We start from the raw sequence: 19,697 nt of genomic DNA on the forward strand, positions 1-19,697 counted from the left end.
ATGTATATGTATATATGTGTATATATTTATATATATATATATATATATATATATATATATATATATATATATATATGTCCATGTGTTCAAGGCAACGAACCCTAAAAGTGGATCTAATTGTCTGAGAAGTGCTTTCTTGTAGTTCTTAGGAAGTAAGTACAAGTATCTGTGATCAACAATTGCTATTTCGTAAGTGAATTCCGAGACAAGGTCACGGCATGGACAGTACTAAATAATATTATCATCTGCAGCATTCGTATATCTGTTAAACATTTTACAAGTAAAAGATAAAGAGAGAGTAAGATTGACGAAAAAAAAAATGTATTCTGGAGGAAATAAGTTCGGAATTTGGTGAAAAAGGCGCCATAACCTAGAATGTTTTATTGAGCCAACGGTCCGGCAAAGTATATAACCAGTTTACCAAATTGAAAGACATTTATTTTTAGTAAAATCTTTTAAATGAACCCGTTTTAAGAGTGAATAGATTCTTTAAATCATTCTAGTAAATAATGTTTGTGACTGAATTTATCAGTTGTCTCATTCACATAATGAAAAGTAAATACATAAATATTGAAGTCAAGCAAAAAATTTTCTAGCGTTGCAAATTTTCAGTTCTGATTATCTCTAGCGTATAATAATCACGGCCACCGAAAACAGATCTATCTTTCGATGGTCTCGGTACTACTGCTATCACTTTCATTAGCTGGTTGCTATTCATCTTCGCTATTAACAACTTAGTGTTAATTTAATGATTCAACTGGATTTTTTTTTTTTTGCCGTTATACAAAATTAAGATTAAACAATTTTTGGTTCTTCAACATTTAATCCAAAGTCCTGTATGTTTTGTTTACGTAATTTCATTCCCAGCTTCGATATATTTTCCACATCCTGATTTATTTGGGTATTTGTTGTATGATGTTGATTTCATTTAAATATTGAGCTTTATTTTCGGTATGTCATATTCTATTCACATACAGATCCAGACCGCACGACCTGTGCATTGTAGACCACTGCCATCTATGGTTCAAACAACAAATGACTCATGGGTCCCATCGTAAAGCTACTTGGAATACAATTATACAGCGTCAGTCAATCTGCTCAGTGCTCACACTCGTGTCTGTCCATTCTTTCGTGCTTGAAGTTGTGGAAAGACGCCGTAGTCGGGGTAACCTGCTCGTTCTTCGGTTAATGTTTGTTGTGGCTGTGTGGGTATTGCTGGTAAGGGTTTTTTTGTCTTGGATGATTTTATTTGCGGCTGTATAATTCTGTAACATCTTCATCTAGTTTTATAACTTTTAGTTTCGTATATTTTTAAATTGTTCTTTTTCATACCATCTACATCGTAGCTAGTTTGCGTATGAACTACCAGTCATTTTCAAGATTTTTTTTCCTTTTTTTTCAGAATACTGGAATGTGGTGATCGTCTCATGCTTCCCGTCTTTGGATGAAGTAGACTAATTATCGTTGCCGTGGCTAGTTGGTAACTATTTTTTTCCTCGAAATAAGAAGGTAGGAGTTCTCCCTTTACTTTACTTTTAAACTCTGCAATCTCATCCTCCCCCCTTCAGGGGTGGGGCCACTGAAGTCTGGGAGGATATCCTGTGTCATACGGTAGACTTTGTCTGACGTATGACAAAGGGGGGCTTGCAATACCAAAATAACCAGCTTAACCATATTAACCACACTTAATTTCAGTCGGTAAGTTTATTTAGTTTTACTCAAGGTCGTAACTTGTTTCACTACTTGCAGTAGAGTAAGACTTCAGACTTCGGCTGGTAAAAACTAGCTAGTATTTGGAAATTTCACTATTTGCTAGTCTTTCCATGCACACTTATTTTCGTGATTGCATTCAACTCTCAAAATAATGTTAACGTTTTATTCAGATCTGTTGGGCAATCTTTCATTTTATTTGTAAGCTAATAGATATAACTTTTAGAGAAATTTCGCCCAGTTGTAGATTGATTTTTAAGTTACTATATCGGTACTAGTAATTTTTTTGCTATGAAGTTTTCCTCTTGGCAGGTCTGGTGTGAACAGCAGAAACTAATAATTTTTGAAAGCCTTACCACATGATGGGTAGCTGTACCTAGTACCCTAAAGATGCAACTTCCGTGGCACTTTTGAGAGCAACGTTGCTTGGCAGTGCTGAGAGCTATGAATGTTGAAGATTCGAAGATTTTGTTCCTGGTTTCACTCTTGATTGGAATTAAACGCTAAGCTGTACCGTCCAGTAAGTTATTTTCTTGTGTAACCTAATAGCAATAATGTGATGGAATGTTTAACAGGTGTAATTGTATACTTAATAAAAATGCATACGAATCTTGTAGACCTGTACTTGTACCATACTCTTACCATTTCTATCAAAACCTTTTATCCAATTGGATATAGCTGCTTTTGTTTTTAACCTTCACTTGGTAGTAAATATATTGATTGAATGCAATGCATGAAGCTTTTTTAAGTTTGAATACTTTTAAACTATTTTACCATCTTCAGAGAGGTGGCTCTCTCGAGTTGAAAAATGCATTATTAAAATTGCTGTTGGTATGGCGCTGAATCAACGATGAGCAAGTAATTTTGATTTTGCTGTTACAAAACTTAATTATGGTTATTTGGCGTTCAGTGTACTAGTTGTCAAATTGAAGCTGTTCGCGAGGATAAAGATTTGTGATCTACCGGTCCAAATAAGTTTCAATAAATTGTTCAATGTTATCAAATTCTTTAACGCTTCGAACAAGATTCAAACGAGGTCGGGTTGAGGGTCAGGCTCAACTTCCTTGATGGATACAAAGGTAGTTTGGGAATTAGTAATATTTGCTAATATCAAGTAAGCGTGAAGGCTAACGCTGAATTTTACGTGTGTATGTGTGTTTTTTTTTTTTTTTTTTTACTTGTCCACGGCTACATTTGTGCATAGTCTAAGGCCCCGTTCACACGGCCGAGCTTTGCTCGACGAACTTTGTTCGATGTGACGTCAGAAGCGGAGAAACCGCGGCAAAGTTTGACTTTTCTCGCTGTTTCTCCGCTTCTGACGTCACATCGGACAAAGTTCGTCGACCAAAGCTCGACCGTGTGGACGGGGCCTAAAAGTCCCTACTATACTGGTCGCTGAACGCTATTACATGGTTAATCTAGCATAAAAAGTTACTCATATCTTACGTGTTTGAAACTAGAACCGTCTTTTTTTGTAATTTGAAGTGTCTGGACCGTATTTAATTATAAGGAAGTAAACGGTTATCTCACTTGGTGGGACTAATAATTTTCAGTACATTGAAGGTAGTTGCTCTAAATCGTTAATTATAGAAAACCATGATCGAGAGTAAACTTAATCAGATTCAGGTTGTTTCATTTTATTGCTCTGAGTCGGACAGTCTTGAAGTAGGCTTCGTTCACCTCTTTTAATCAGTGCTCGCCCGAGTTCATAGTTTCATCAGACACACAATGTTCGTGTTTACCTGCAACACAGCACAGCATCTGCTGAGATTGGATGTCAGCGTACTGCCAAGCGCCGCCACATACTTCGTAGTATCCGTAGACCTAGAATGAAATCATAGGACAGATTTTAGAATAAAGGTTCATTGCATAAGAAGTATACGTTACGAAGGGTGCCCACCTATAGGCCCTGGCTCAATGATAGTTTGCTTGAAACAAAGGTAGAAAAGGAAAGCTTGATTTGAACCAGTTAAGTATTACACGATAACGTTGCTCAAATATCACTCATTCGTTTCAGTATTATCGCTAACTGGTTACGGTGAAACCATTAATGGAGAGTTTGGACAAAATCTCTTAACTTAATTTTGTTTTATGGAGCTGCTGACGACGTTCAAGTATTTTGTGTAAAGAGTGTTGCTCTACCTATACTTACCCTGTGATTGTGCAGGTAATAGAAAAGTTGCTTCGCAAGGTAGCTGCAGATGTACTGACCAATGGTAATTCCTTTTTTGGTGATGTGCCAAAGGTCGCCATTGTCACTGGCGGTAGAGAGCTGGAATCGAAAATGAATCTGTAAAATCGATTGACATTTTGCCATCGCTTTTTTAATCGATATGTGCACACACAAAGAAAGTAAGGTTACAACAGCCATGTTAACTAGATCCAATTCTTGCGGATTTCCAAGGAGTATAATGGCAAAATGTGGCTCGTCGGGCCTGATCGGCGGACCTCCCCTCGAAGGCCCCGTCCACTCGGTCGAGCTTTGGTCGACGAACTTTGTCCGATGTGACGTCAGAAGCGTAGAAACAGCGAGAAAAGTCAGAACTTTGCCGCGGTTTCTCCGCTTCTGACGTCACATCGAAAAAAGTTCGTCGAGCAAAGCTTGGCCGTGTGGACGGGGCCAAAGTCACGTAAAGCCGTTGGTCCCGTTGCTGAATAACCACTGGTTCCATGCAACGTAAAAACACCATACAAACAATCGTGCGTCATTTTTCCATACTAAATGGCAGGAAGAATATTAAGATATCTTTAATATCTTGTTAAATTCACCAGCACTTTGTGGGAGTTGTCTATTTTCTCATTCAGTTGTTAGCCTTTTGCGAATTTCGAAACACTGGTTTTGTGGGGGAAGATTGTATTTGTTTTTTACATTTCAGCTTCATCCTGAGTAATATGTTCATTATTAAACCTACACATGTAACATCCAAATGTTCGTAATATAATTCGGATATTTCCTAGATAGACTCCTAAGAGTTTTCGAGGGTCGTTGTCTAGGACTAATATTTCTTGGGAGGAACTAGCTTTATATATACAGTTTTTTGTTTATGTTTTAACGGTAATCACCAACGGGCCCGTACTTAGGTGGATACGGGTACGTACCGGGTCAAAACCCTAGGGGGCCACTATCTTGGAAAGATCCAGGTATATATATGTATGTATTTATATTATACATATATATATATATATATATATATATATATATATACTATATATACATATATATATATATATATATATATATATATATATATATATATGCATACATAAAGGTATTTTGCCACGAAGGATGATAATATTATTTAGTACTGTCCATGCCGTGACCTTGTCTCTGAATTCTTGCTTTTTCATTTTTTTCCTTCTTGGCAAAATACCTTTATTTATATATAGCATCGCGTTTTATATACTTCGTGATCAAGTTATTCATATATGCATACATATATTGAGAAAATAAAACTGTAGTTTCAGTATATCATCACGTAACAAATATGTCATATACTCACCTCCGCAACGCAACCAGCTTTGCATTCTTCCGCTGCAACTGCATCGCACGCTGTAATGGGCACTTCCGCTGCTTCGTAAACCATGATTTCGGTGCGCTCGTAAGTTACGAAAGCTGCGCACCGACACCATTCTTCCGTCTGCGCACTGCACAAGGAAGGAAGAAAGCAATGATACAGGGTTACATTTAAATTCATAAAAATGCATATAGTACATTAACACACCGTTTATATATATATATATATATATATATATATATATATATATATATATATATTATATATCTATATATATATAATATATATACACATATTTTATATATGTATATTTGTGTGTATATCTAATCAAAGGAGCCCATACAAACGCCAAAATATAGAGAGAAAATACTGTATTTCAGAGACTGCTCTCTCTCTTCAGGTAGATGTATGAGGAAAGTTACAGAAAAGGTGGTATTTATGACAAGAGATCCATACACAGATAAGCCATTATAGGTCACTCCCGCTGATAATCCTCTTAAGTGTTGTATATATACATATATATATATATATATATATATATATATATATATATATATATATACATACACACACACACACACATATATATATATATATATATATATATATATATATATATATATATATATATATATATATATTGTGACGAAGTGCCAAGTATCTGGTTACTACACTTACCATTCATTTATTGTTACCTCACAAAAGCCAGACACCTGAATCCTCATCACAAGTATTAAACGACTGAATACTCTAAAGGCAATTGTAATCCCTTAACAACTTACCAGTATTGCAGAAAATCAGACTAAGTTCATCAAAACAGGTGTGAGGTAATCTTGTAAGTAATTAAATTAATCAAAGGGCATCACTCCATCAACAACTTTAAAAGTCTAAGTATTTCCCTGATTTCAGAAGTCTAAGTACTTCCCTGGTTCTAAGTCACTTCAAGTAAATTGAAGGAAAACAGATCAGTTACCACTCTATGTTTCTACCTAACATCAATATAATTATATACTGGTATAAAATAAAGAAAACACTTATAAAAATTTTAAATAAAAAATTTATTATCAAACTCAAAATTTTTAAGTGAAATTCACAATATCAGGAAAATTACTGTTACTTGAAAACAAAGTAAAGTTTAATTAATTCTTGAATCAAATTAAGTAAAATTAAATAAAAATTAATTTATCACAAAATTCAAGAAAATTAATTCAATCAAAATTTAAAAGTGTTAGGCAATAATTGAAAATTTGAAATTAATTCACAAGTGCTAAACAATAATAAAACTTGAAAAGAATTCTAAGTAAATGCAAATTAATTCACAAGTGTTAAATTTAATTAAATGTGCAATGATTAAGCAATGAAAATAACTAAGTCAATCAAATTGTGAATGCAAATGAAAATACAGAAAAATGCGGACAGTATCAAAATAAAAAGGCACACTTCAACAAGAAAATGAACAAATGCACAAAAATGAAACAAACACAAAACACAAAAATTTGCAATGTGTAAAAGTGTAAATCTTTTCACTCAAAACATTGTAACCATCAGCTTTTACTAAACCACTGTTCCGTTCAGTTATTAGTTGTTATTAAACCTCTGTTCCTGTCAGTTATTCTTTGCGACTAATAAAAATATAACACTTTACCATTTTGGTATACCAATTTCTTTCTTTCTTGCTGCAGCTCGTTTTACACTTTCACAAAAACCAGGCGCCTTTACGAAACAATGTTTGTTCAGATTCCACAAAAAACACTATTTAACACTAAATAAACTCTAAGAAATATCAAATATGAAATTCTCAAGTTACGAGTGACCATTCAATACGAAATCGTTACGTTACTTTAAGATCAAAAGTGCTATGCGATGGAGAGAAATGTGAACAGTTTGAGAATCTACGCCTGAATGAAATTCTTCTCCCTTAAGGGGGCCGGCCGGAACCCCTATATATGGTGGTATAGGGCGAAAAATGCAAAGTCATGAAAAAATTCATGGAGCTTCATATGGCAATTGAGAATACGTATACGAAATATTTCGTCAAAATTCCTCTTACTTTCGTAGTTAACTCAATAAGCCTAAAACATTCATCCGTACAAGAAAATGCAATATTTCTTCTGTTATCGTAACTTTTAATAATTATTGGCAAAGAAATTGTGAGAAATGGCATCTGTAGAGATTCCGTGGCTCGCAGAAGCAAGTTACTGCAAGTATCTGGTTCAATCATGAATCAGTTGGACCATAGACTTCAAGTAGATTACACGTTCGAGTTTCACCTCGTGACATTCGCTTGCATTTACGTATGTTTATGTATGTTTCGGCAAGAAGTTCATCATGCAAATGAGGGAAAGACAAGGAAAACATCTCGCTAACATACAGACGAAGAAAAATCGCTCAAGTATTATTACAGAATATCGTAATATACCGTAGTTAGTGAAGAGAGAGGGGAGGGTCGCCTAGTAACGCCCCCTTCTTGCCTGACAGCACACGTCACACTGTGCCCAAGGCTACGATCTTTGAGCAAAGAGATCTTCATTTATGATAAATAACATAGTTTTGGTTTTTTAATACCCAAAATGGAATATTAAATTCATAATAATCATGATTTATTAAATTGTCTTTGTAAAAAGAGTACACCTTCGAGTTTCACCTCTGACATTCTCTTGCATTTACGTTTGTTTATCTTTGTTTCGGCAAGAATGTCATCATGCCAAAGAGGAAAATACAAGGAAAACATCTCGCGCTAACATACAGAAGAAAATTCGCTGTAATAAGCCGAGTTAGTGAAGGGGAGAGAGGGGGTTATGTAGGAAGGAGTGCCCCATCTTGCCTCAAGCAGTGCCCCAGGCTACGATATATGAGCCAAGGGATCATCATTTATGATTAAATTATGATAAATAAAATAGTTTTGGTTTATCAATACTCAAAAAAGAAATATACATTCATAATAATCATTATTTATTAACTTTGTCTTTATAGAAATACGAAGGAAAACTTTGAACGCCCGTATCTCAAAACTATACTTAATGACCTTCAAAATCTATCTCCTCACTTAGTTTTAAAGCTATAACATTGGAATTTGGTATATAACTCAGAAAGACATTATAGAACAATCAAATAGAGCCCTTTTTTCCAATTTTTGTTTCGTCTTTTTTTTATAAATTTTTTTCTCGTGATTTATAGGGTTTATTTTTTTACAATATTGAAAAATTCATATCTAGCAAAAAAATGACTTTTAGAAAAAAAACTCCATTTGATTGGAGGTCTACATCAGGTCTATATATGATAGTAATCCCATGTCTTAATATTAAATATCAAGGGAGGAGATAGAATTTGAAAAATGGTTATTTTCGGGATAAATTGCCCTGGCGTCACAAAACCAAAGGTCAGAGGCGAAAATCATATGCGGTTTGGAGATGTCCCAAGTCACCTTATTAAGTGGTATGAATGTCAAAATCCTGTTGTTAAAAAACGGCATTAGCCGGCCGGCCCCCTTAAGGAAGCTGGACTGGGGATGACACAAAAACAATTTGGGCAAAAGGCTTCCAGAAGCTTCGAAATCTTACGCAACTTTACATACAAAATGTGTAATCTGCACGTGGCTTTGACAAAGACATACTCGTATGAGACCAGTATACAATAATGTTCGTACCTGATCGAGACAAAGGTCGAGCGATAATCAAGATTGACATGTTTTGATAACGCAAAGACTCGATTCGATCGGCCGAAGCAGAAGTCCCTTATCTTACTTGATGACAGAATCCCAAAACACATTGAAGATTCGAGCTCGCTTATCAAACGTGTTGACAGATTAGGAAAAACAACTCTAGCTTTGAACGGACAAAGACATTCTCTCTCTTTCTACATTCTACATTATATATATATTCTTTTACATTACGTTATGCAAAATCTGAACACACATTTAAAACATCCTATCTCTAAGCTATCTAGGAATCTGAAAAAATGTTGCCAAAATTCTACATAACATTTTATACAATCGAAGAGGGGAAATATGATTTTGAAAGTAGCAATATATAATAATATACATATACATATATACATACATATATATATATATATATATATATATATATATATATATATATATATATATATATATATACACACACACACACACACACATATATATATATATATATATATATATATATATATATATATATATATATATATATATATATATATATATATATATGCATGTGTGGATATTTGTCCCTGTGCGACATATTTCAGGGTTTCTGCAATTTACCTTTGCCAGAAAAGCATGCTCAGTCTTACCTCGCAATTGCAACGGATGAGAGCATTAGCAATAAGAGCTGCATTGGGATTTCTTTTCGGATTCAACGGAAGCTCAGAATGCCGCGTCTCTTTAGCGTTTGCTGTATACCGAACAGTAGCTCGTCCAAGAATGGACCTTTCTGATAGTAGACAAGTTATGGGAACCAAAAAAAAACAAAAAAACAAAAGTGTACTCTCTTGTTGCCAACTTCGAATAATTTGTGAATTTTTACGCATATGTTCTAAATGATAATTTTTTCACGCTTCGTTTTACTATTGAAAAGAATGCTGGGAAAATTTTAGCTACCAGGTTTAATTTGATGAGCCAGAATCCACATGATAAATGGTGACCAAACCGGCGAAAAATGAATAAATTTTACAGTGCTAATCTATTTTCTCGACGCCGTAAACGTCACACTTTTTCTGGAGCAACATATCTTTCTTAGTACATTGTAATTCCTTGACTTTTAAAACCTGTTGTCATTGAACATATTGTTCATCGGTCCCACCGGCGTTAAAACAATCTTTATTGTTTCCTTTGCTGTCCTTATTTGTCCTCGGACCTGGGAGAGATAAAATCTCTCTCTCTCTCTCTCTCTCTCTCTCTCTTCTCTCCTCTCTCTTTGTCTGTATATCGTGAGAACCCACACACCCGTCTATATGGGACCCTTCAACTTATACCGCCAAAGGGAGACTCCACATTACATAAGATTAGAACCGAGTGAATCACTTATGCAAACCCAACTGCGCAATTATCAGTGAAACGTGACAGTTTTCCACACCTTCATTCCCTCGTGGTCATTCTTCCTAAGTTTTAGAAATGAAAATCCCTGAGAAATAATCCTGTAAATGAACATTCTCGAGGTGCTATTTATCACAGAATCGTAACATGGCAGAACATTTATTAATAGTGGTTTTGATTTTGATGCTACTGTTGTTACTGAAACGTTCATGTGTAATAACAATCAGAGAGCCCAAAAGATATATGACAATTAATTTAAGTAAAAAGGACGAAATTGTTTCTAGTTGTCTATGTTGCTGATTGTGCGTAAGAAAATCAATAATAACAGGACTAAAATTCTGATAAATGATACATTGATACTGTCTCCATACATTTCTATCACATTTCTTCTTACCTTGCAAAGTTAACTTTGTTCCTCATTAAGTCTAGGAGTTAGTACTTCGTATCAACCAGATTTGCACTTTTCAGTAGAGTAGAACTGTCTTATTTTAATTATTTTTTTTTTCATTTTAACTGTGGGGATAGTCCTTACCTATTTAAAAAAGGATATGAGTTATCAATGTCTGTGTGATTTATCCATATAAACTGTTCTCTAGTACTGAGAGAGAGAGAGAGCTTCATGTTTGTTCCTTGAGTAATTATCATTTGCAACATGATGAGAAATACAGGCAGCTTTTGAACACTAATCAATTTTTCATTTTGTAGGACCATGAGGCTTTGCCATCTGACACACCGCACCAGCTTTCACTAACAATGCGTTTTCATCTTAGATTAGACTTTAATCCAAGCTGGTATAAATGGCGAAATCATAATGGATTAATCAAGTTAATAAGCAAGTAAGACTTTGTTATCATTTGTCTAGTTTCTTATTTCATAGCTGAAGCAGTAGGTTTTGTGTTATCTTTATTCTGATGGTATGATTTGGTTTTTCTTGATGTAGTTACCATTTATGAATATGTAAAGATACTGGAGTGGAAGCCATCGTAATTTTTCTGTCAAAATATGATACATTATATATGGGCATTTGTTCGAGAGCCAGCTAAGTTTTCAGTAGCAATACCAGTTGGAATTCAAAAGGCACTAAAAAGTATTATTTATACAATAGAAGTTAAAAAAGCAGTATTATTTAATTACTTTCCTCTAATTTAGATTTAAAATATGCACACGCCCAGGGCGTCTTGGGCAATCTCTGTAAATCTATTGCCGCTTATATCATACTCTGAAATTTAGTTGCAAGTTTCAGTAACGCCTTTTTGTTTATATAAGACGTTGCGGTTTTTGGGCTGGTATGATGGTCGGGGGAACAGAAAGCTCTGGATGTACGGTATACATAAGGTCCACTTGGTTATATAAATGGCGTTTCTGTATTGCCTAACTGGTTGACACAGCCAAAAGTCCCCTCCCAGCCTGTTGCCCTCATTACTTTTGATAGAAAATGTTTTACCTTTTGAAATACGTCCAACTTCAAAATGTTTAAGGTTCAAGCCCTAGAATGCAATGAAAATGAGCCCATTTTAGATCTTATAAGAATTAAAAAGTGGAATTCCTTTTATCACCTACGATCCATACGGAAATAGTTAAACAACACACTTTGCATCCTGTTAACAATGACTCCTCTGCTGATGATAAATTTATAACGCAGGTTTCCACCTGTACTTTCAAAAGCCAAAATGAATTGTTGAATTTAGGGAATAAAGTAAAGGCAGATAAAATAATCAGGATGTGACGTACAAATATCATGGTTCTCAATTTAAAAGTACATAAGACAGGCGAAACAGGAGAAGACAAACAAATATCATGGTTCCTTTTTTATTGTTTTCAGTGCCTGACAGTTACAGGGATCACCATTGAGTGGTCTGTGTATGACCCTGACCTAGCAAGGTCATCCTGGGTTGTAAGGCACAGTCACTGGCCTTCCACTTTATGTCCGTGAGTCTTTTTGATCTAAAGGATGAGGAATCTGAGTAACTGTGCTCAGGGAAATTTCAAAAGATTCTGTCTCTTGTCACAACGAAAAGTGGCAGTCTTCCAGTCACAGAGAATTAAAATGGAGGTCTTACAGTCTCAAATAAAATGGAATTCGCGAATGTGTTCTTTAGTAGAACGCGCCGCGATTTTGTCCAGTTGTCTGAACTTAAATGGGACCAGGAAATACTGTAATTTCTTTTGTAATCTGTTCTGTATCTGTTCCTCAGTTTTGGCACAGAAACAAATAGTTTTGGCACGGGTAGAGAGACATTTCGCTGTCATTCTGCATAGGAAACTTTCATTGCTGGCTTACTATCCAAATGACAGTGATTTCTTCAACTATCGCATCCGGTTTTAGGTGTCATTTGGCACTTTATTCTTCACCCTTTATCTGACAGAGATAAAGTCAGTTACTAGATCGAATAAACAGAGCCTCTTGTATTCGATAATACTGTATTTGATTATCAGGTGGACCAAACAACGTGCTAGAAATGTCATGGTCTCTTGTGGATGTGGAGGAGAAACGAAAGGAAAAAAGTCTTGGAAACAGGTGTCAGTGTGCAAGTCGGAGTTGGTGTTTTCCTTTTGACAGCCAATGCCTATTCTAGAACAGCACTTCTGGGGAGTGAAGGTAGGCGCACTCAGACGGTCCAAGCGAGGTGATGAGAGAGCTCGTAAATGATAGCCTGTATTTATTAGATCCATTTCGAAACCAGTGTGTGGGGGTTGTTTTCCGTTGGATACCAGCAAGCTTCGAATGCTGAAGTCTTGAGGAGATCGGTTGCTTTTCCTTCGAGGTCGAAAAGCAAGCACCGGAGTCATCGTGTGGTACAAAGCGGTCATCTTCCAGATTCCAGGATGAGTTTGGACGCAGCGGTCGTGATGAGGAGAGACCAACTTCTTCTATCTCACTTTTCAGTGTTGTTTTTGGGCTGCATGCCTCCTAGTGCTAGGTCTAGCGAAACGAAACCGAGAGAGCGAGAGATTGGTATCTTTGACAAGCAAATCGACGTGAAAGCATTTAGCGAGTATATGCAGGTCGGCACCACAACGTTCTGATATATGAAATTGCTCTGATATATTAAGCTTCAATGTGACAGGGATCATGGCGGGCTTAAATAGATAAACAAGTCGTCCACACACACACACACACACACACACACTGAGGTTCGTAACATGTGTTCATCTGTATACGAAATGTGGAGACAAAATGTCGCTAGCAAATTTCGTCTCTGAATAAAAGATATCTGATTCCAAGAACCATTTTGTCTTTAATAAGATATCCATTAAAGCAGATTACAAGCAACAGGAGATTCAGCACCAAGTTTTCACCTATAACGCATCAGAACAACCTCGTATCTATTCTGAGTGTGTTACGCAATGCAGAATTGACTGAACACCTAGCTTAGAGAGTGCGCGATGCTTGTCGCCTTCGGAACAGCGAATGGAGAGCTGACTGACATTTGTATTTTCGTAGCTATAATACGCGTATAGATTCTAAGTTGAAAAACTTTTGCGTCGCGAGCATATTACCTTCCACACTACGAGCAATGCTCACCAGACTCCTCTCCGTGGCTGAGTTATTTTGTGCTTATCTTCTTGTTATGCGAGTGATGTCTAAGAATTTGCTGCTTGCTGTGAACAAATCGTTGTCCGTGTTTAGCAAAAGGCGGGAAACGAAACGTAGATTAGTTAGTTACGAGGGGGGAGAAATCTGATCAATACTGAATCGTAAGGTGTACATATCTTACACGATCAGCTGTTCGAGTCGAAGGTAACGTCAGATCCGTCAGTAATTCCTGTATATGTCAAGGATTCTGTGGAAGGGGAGCCGTGCCTCCGTTTTTATTTTATTTTTACTTTTCGTTCTGTTATATTTTTATGTGATGTTGCCAACAATGTGGGTGATGTGAACTCGGGGTTTGGTTCTCCTCTCTTTCTGGACTGGAGGTCGAGGGACGTCAGCCAGCCTAATACTCCTGACCCTCCTCCTCTTCCCCTTCTCCTTCGGCGGAGTCGAGGCCGACCTCCTCGTAGTCCTTCTCCAGAGCAGCCAGATCCTCGCGGGCTTCGGAGAACTCGCCTTCTTCCATGCCTTCGCCGACGTACCTGCGGGTAGAGAACGGAAAAGTGAGTCATTCTTAATGAACAAGGAACAGCTACCAAAGGAGCTTAGTCTAGACATGTGGCAAGCTCCTCCAAGTTGGGGAGGCAACCTCAGGTTTGTGTCTAGTAATGGAAAGACGATGATAGACAAAAAAGGAATTTGAACATCATCTCTCAAGAGGTTGCCTTATCAGATTTTCATTCCTACAGTTAACAAAATATGAGCAGTTTGGGAAAAAACCATTAACAATAATAAATGTAAGTTGAATACTTGATAATCGTTAAAAGCTGACTATGAAGGTTCGTATTATCTTAATTTTATACCAAAGCTTCACTCAAGTAGGTCATTACTGTACGTATATTAGTCAATAGTACATCCCTTTCATTTATTAATGTAATTTTTTGTTGGTAATCTTTGGAAGACGACACATCACTATGGTTCATGAATTCATCCAGAACAGTAATTCTGTGAAATTATGTATGTATATAGTATATGTGTGCGTTTGTGTATATATGTGTGTGTATGTGTGTAAGTGTTTTTGTGTTTGTGGGTATCTCCCAGCAAAGCTTTGCATCAACACACAGCTGATCTTATGTTATACGATATGGCGCCTTTATGACTACGATTACTGAACGGAGTTCCTTACCAGTGGACGAAGGCCCTCTTGGCGTACATGAGATCGAACTTGTGGTCAAGACGTGCCCAGGCCTCGGCGATGGCAGTGGTGTTGGACAGCATACAGACTGCTCGAGCCACCTTGGCCAAGTCACCGCCGGGTACGACAGTGGGAGGCTGGTAGTTGATGCCAACCTGCGGGAGACAATTATTTCTCTCTCACTTATTGGAGACATTTTCGGTTTCTCTGCACCATGAATGAACGTCTCCCTCCTTGGCTGAACTCAAGAGGGTCCGGGTCTACTGATTACCATAAAGGTCGTCAACAGAAAAAGGAAAGAGGGTGAAAGTATCTTATAAAACGAAAAACCTTCATCTGCTGGGTAGTTATAGCTGCGAGGAATTGGATATCTTGATATATAAGGTCTAACTTAATATTACGATTAGGCTGAGATATAAAAGGGTATTGTATTACTTTGTACTCATTAACACTTAGAGACTCTCATAGGCTTGACTTGAGTCAAGTTACTAGTAGCAATGGAAGTCAACTTAGTGTTGTTCAGACGAAAGCCAACTATCTTTATTTACCTTCTGTTAATATAATAAATAATGACAGTTGTTACATAAAAAGATTTCCTTTAAGCTAGAAGTAGTAGTAGTAGCAATAAAAATTTGTCCAGACAATTGAAAGAGGTCGGTGGTGTGAAGTCGCAGGACAAACTAGGATCCAGGAGCAAAGGAAAGGTTCAAGGCATAAAGAGGAAGGACACATTATGGATGCTTAAGACCACATGGAAATATACATTCTCAAGCGGGGATTTTGCTCACTGAGGATAAAAATGTTATGAGGTAGATGTCACGTAGCTTACTGGAGAAGAAGCGCATATATTCGTGAAGGGTGGGTGCCTGGACGGGGACAATGATTTGCAACAGGACAAGTAAAAGCAAATGTCTCAGGTATGATTCGTCTAGAAGCCGTTCATTCATTCCACTTGGAACCGTCAGTACCATCGTAGCAGACACGGTCACGTCGTCACTGGTGATAATTTAGATGTTTTGAATTTTCGACCTAAATTTGAAATCTTGACCTTAGAAGAGTAGTCAAGAACAGGATGTTGATATTCTGAAGTGAAACCCTCTTCCCACAAGAAATGAATTGATTGTCTACGTATTTTTCTCCCGATTCTTTTCCCTTTATGCCTGATTTGTTACCGATCACTCACACGTCACCCAGACGTCGTGACACAATGCTGCTGCGCTAATCAAAGCAACGAATGGTACCTTGAAACCTGTTGGGCACCAGTCGACGAACTGGATGGTCCTCTTGGTCTTGATGGCTGCAATGGCGGCGTTGACATCCTTGGGAACGACATCGCCTCGGTACAGGAGACAACAGGCCATGTATTTTCCGTGACGTGGGTCGCATTTCACCATCTGCAAAGAAAAGACGATAAGGGTGATGGAAATCACTTTTTCCATGGAATTTTGCCTATGTTCTGCTAAAGGATATCAGGATCACGTCTGGAGAAGTTGCGTTCTTTGAACATTACGCAAGAGTCTTCTGATGCTCACTAAACGTCAGAATTTGCATCATATGTTGACAAGACATACTTACAAGTATTAATGTTTTAGAATTTGCATCATATGTTGATAAGACATACTTACAAGTATTAATGTTTTAGATTTGAAAGTTTTCATGGGGGCTTTTCGTGTTGAATGATTAAATAATCTATTTGTGCACAAAGTTTTGTGATTAGGTATCTTGTAGACATTTAAGAATTCACATTACAAGCTTATTGGTTAAAGTATATGCAATCATTTGTTCTGACAACCACACCGCCTACTCTAACGTCTGTTCTTTCACTTTCTTTTCAAGTTTCGTACATTCTGAAGTCTCATTCTTGAGAGTTACCTGGTTAGCAGGTTCGAAGCAGGCGTTAGTAATCTCGGCAACGGAGAGCTGTTCGTGGTAAGCCTTTTCGGCCGAGATGACTGGAGCATAGGTAACCAGAGGGAAATGGATTCGTGGGTAGGGCACCAGGTTGGTCTGGAACTCAGTCAAGTCGACGTTGAGGGCACCATCGAACCTGTACCAATGAGGAGTTAGGTCAGGCGTCTTGCAAATAAAGGTCCGAAGTGCGACATTTGATTAGCTGGAAATCTTTCATCTAATGAAATACCAGAATATTTTTCTGTTTATTTCTGAGATATATTTGGCTCGTCATGAAAATTAGGTCTCCTATGAATATGTAAAAATAGTTTTTTCCATTTCATCCTTAAGAAATGTAAAGCCTTCTTAAAGATTTCTTCGAGCAATAATGAAATGAAACCCACCTTTCCTACAGACTTTCATTAATTATTATATGACTGTATATAGTACGAATATCGGATACAGGGACTCAGAAGCATATAACTGAAAATCAACTTTGCCTTCATGTGACTGATTTGCATCCGAACCCGAAATAACTTTGTATTTTAGACAAATGACTCGTGTTTAAAGGAAAGCACATCATCTACCGACCTGAGTGATGCTGTGATGGAAGACACAATCTGGCCAATGAGCCTGTTGAGGTTGGTGTAGGTTGGTCGTTCGATGTCCAAGTTCCTCCTGCAGATGTCGTAGATGGCTTCGTTGTCGACCATGAAGGCGCAGTCGGAGTGTTCCAGTGTCGTGTGGGTGGTCAGGATGGAGTTGTAGGGCTCTACTACAGCTGTAGCTACCTGCAGAGTGTAATCAAGCGCTACAGTAAACTTGGTGTCATCTTCATTTCATGAATGAGTCTACTCAGACGCTTTCCAGAGATTGAAATCCGGATGCAAGAGTAAAGTTGATTACGTTTCACGGCAAACATGAGGGTTTAAGCGTCTGTCATTAAAATTCTAAGAAGTTCGTAGCTAATAGGAATATTTCTGTTGTCTTTTGTGTAAGAATTCTATAGTCCAACTCAAAATGGCCATAAAAAATATTTTGTTCAGTCTTGCCTGTGGTGCTGGGTAGATGGCGAACTCGAGTTTGCTCTTCTTTCCGTAGTCTACAGAGAGGCGCTCCATGAGAAGGGAAGTGAAACCGGATCCAGTACCGCCGCCGAAGGAGTGGAAGATCAAGAAGCCCTGAAGACCTGTTGCAATGAGAAAGAATAAGATGCTGAAAAAGTATCCAGTGTGATCAGTATGATGATATTGGACAGAATAACCAAGATACTCTTAGAGATGTTCCCGTTCCCTCATCAGCGCGTTTGCGGAAGGGTTTGCCCAACACCTCCATCTTTATTTTCTTATAATTCATTTCAGTTGTTTGAAATCTCTCTCCCTTTAAACCGTATTTGATTTGTATTTGATTTATAACATGCCCCGTAACTAAAACCACCTATTTATCAAACTTTCCCCAATATCTCCTACTGATATTCAACCCTCACCGAGGGAATGGTTTTTTTGTCGTGCATGCCAATATCTTGATCTTTTTTAATGTCTCTTCAACATGAACAGCAATTAATACAAATCCATGTCTCAGATGGCATGAAGTCTGTCACTGCATTTTGATACCTTACTCTTCCAAGTTATGCTGAATATCGATACTAACTCCTGCTACCAGAAAACGAACTAATTTCTAAAACCGGAATGAAAGGGGAAATTATCCTAAACACCGGAGGTGCTATAACTTCATATCTCATCCTTCAAATTACCCTGCGGATTCATTTTACCTGTGCACTGGTCAGCCAGCTTTCGTACTCTTTCGAGGACCACATCGACGATTTCCTTTCCGATTGTGTAATGTCCACGGGCGTAGTTGTTTGCTGCGTCCTCCTTGCCTGTGATCAGCTGTTCAGGGTGGAATAGGGCGCGGTAGGTGCCGGTTCGAACCTCGTCTGCAAGAGAAGTGCGTTGGTAAATATACGATGTATTTAATTCAATTGTCAGTATGTGTAAAATGAAAGCTTATGGAAGGAAGTGAGGAGGTGAAATAAAAAACAGTGGTATTTTCGTTGGTAACTAAAGTAATGTTGCATTATCCATCTGAATGGGGTAAGAACATTATACGAAAGTTTGTGACAATTTGTCGTTTGCTGGACCATGAAAGCTATGATAAAATTGTCTATAAACCCTCCCAAAAAGTTTGTGGGCACTGATGATTGAGGATATGCTTATTTGAATATAAAACTGGCTAACAATGTCAAATACAGGAGATATCAAATAAGTCTTTCGTTTGAATATTCTTTTATTTCGTGTCCAATCTATGAACAGAAGAAGACAAGAACTCAAGCAAAATTCAGAGAAAACAGGTGATATGAATCAAATAGACAAACGACACTACTGAACAGAACCTACCTATGACAGAGGGCTCGAGATCTACGAAAACAGCTCGGGGAACGTGCTTGCCGGATCCTGTCTCGCTGAAGAAAGTGTTGAAGGAGTCGTCTCCTCCTCCCACGGTCTTGTCGGAGGGCATCTGCCCGTCGGGCTGGATGCCATGCTCCAGGCAGTAGAGTTCCCAGCAGGCGTTGCCCATCTGGACACCGGCCTGGCCGACGTGGACTGAAATGCATTCACGCTGTGGGAGGAAAGAAAGAGGAAGATGTTAGTCTATTTTAATACCTTCCACGAAAGAGAAAGTAGAGAAGAAAGGAAGAGTGAAAGGCCTTTATATCGTGGAAGCGAGAGACGGTGTGCAAGATAGTGGATGATGGCACAGTGTCTGTAATGATGTTTGACGTACTGCTAATGAGTTTCTGTCAAGGTGTATGAGGTT

General features: G+C 37.5%; 2 protein-coding genes and 1 long non-coding RNA gene across 3 annotated transcripts in view; 1 reads left to right on the top strand and 2 right to left on the bottom strand.

The window, feature by feature from the left end:
- The first annotated feature begins 1,009 nt into the window (after positions 1 to 1,009).
- Positions 1,010 to 2,478, top strand: LOC135208220 (uncharacterized). Its single transcript, XR_010313132.1, has 3 exons — positions 1,010 to 1,218; positions 1,403 to 1,509; positions 2,023 to 2,478. It is a non-coding gene; the product is annotated as an uncharacterized LOC135208220 (long non-coding RNA).
- An 890-nt stretch (positions 2,479 to 3,368) lies between these two features.
- On the bottom strand, positions 3,369 to 9,562 carry LOC135208221 (uncharacterized). The gene is made up of 4 exons (XM_064240343.1): positions 9,519 to 9,562; positions 5,211 to 5,355; positions 3,863 to 3,982; positions 3,369 to 3,534 (listed from the first exon to the last, which is right to left on the bottom strand). The coding sequence occupies exons 1-4, from the start codon at positions 9,560 to 9,562 to the stop codon at positions 3,400 to 3,402; spliced, it is 444 nt and encodes a 147-aa protein (XP_064096413.1). The 3' UTR covers positions 3,369 to 3,399.
- A 2,493-nt stretch (positions 9,563 to 12,055) lies between these two features.
- Positions 12,056 to 19,697, bottom strand: part of LOC135208533 (tubulin alpha-1D chain) — a 13,771-nt gene continuing 6,129 nt past the window's right edge. The window contains exons 2-9 of the mRNA XM_064240828.1: positions 19,277 to 19,499; positions 18,652 to 18,816; positions 17,933 to 18,069; positions 17,472 to 17,671; positions 16,863 to 17,037; positions 16,232 to 16,384; positions 14,982 to 15,145; positions 12,056 to 14,337 (exon numbers count right to left, since the gene is read on the bottom strand). Coding sequence (XP_064096898.1) covers positions 14,199 to 14,337; positions 14,982 to 15,145; positions 16,232 to 16,384; positions 16,863 to 17,037; positions 17,472 to 17,671; positions 17,933 to 18,069; positions 18,652 to 18,816; positions 19,277 to 19,499 — 1,356 coding nt within the window. The 3' untranslated portion in view covers positions 12,056 to 14,198. The remainder of the gene's footprint in view (positions 14,338 to 14,981; positions 15,146 to 16,231; positions 16,385 to 16,862; positions 17,038 to 17,471; positions 17,672 to 17,932; positions 18,070 to 18,651; positions 18,817 to 19,276; positions 19,500 to 19,697) is intronic.

This window comes from Macrobrachium nipponense, chromosome 35 (assembly GCF_015104395.2).
Source record: "Macrobrachium nipponense isolate FS-2020 chromosome 35, ASM1510439v2, whole genome shotgun sequence".
Lineage (NCBI taxonomy): Eukaryota > Metazoa > Arthropoda > Malacostraca > Decapoda > Palaemonidae > Macrobrachium > Macrobrachium nipponense.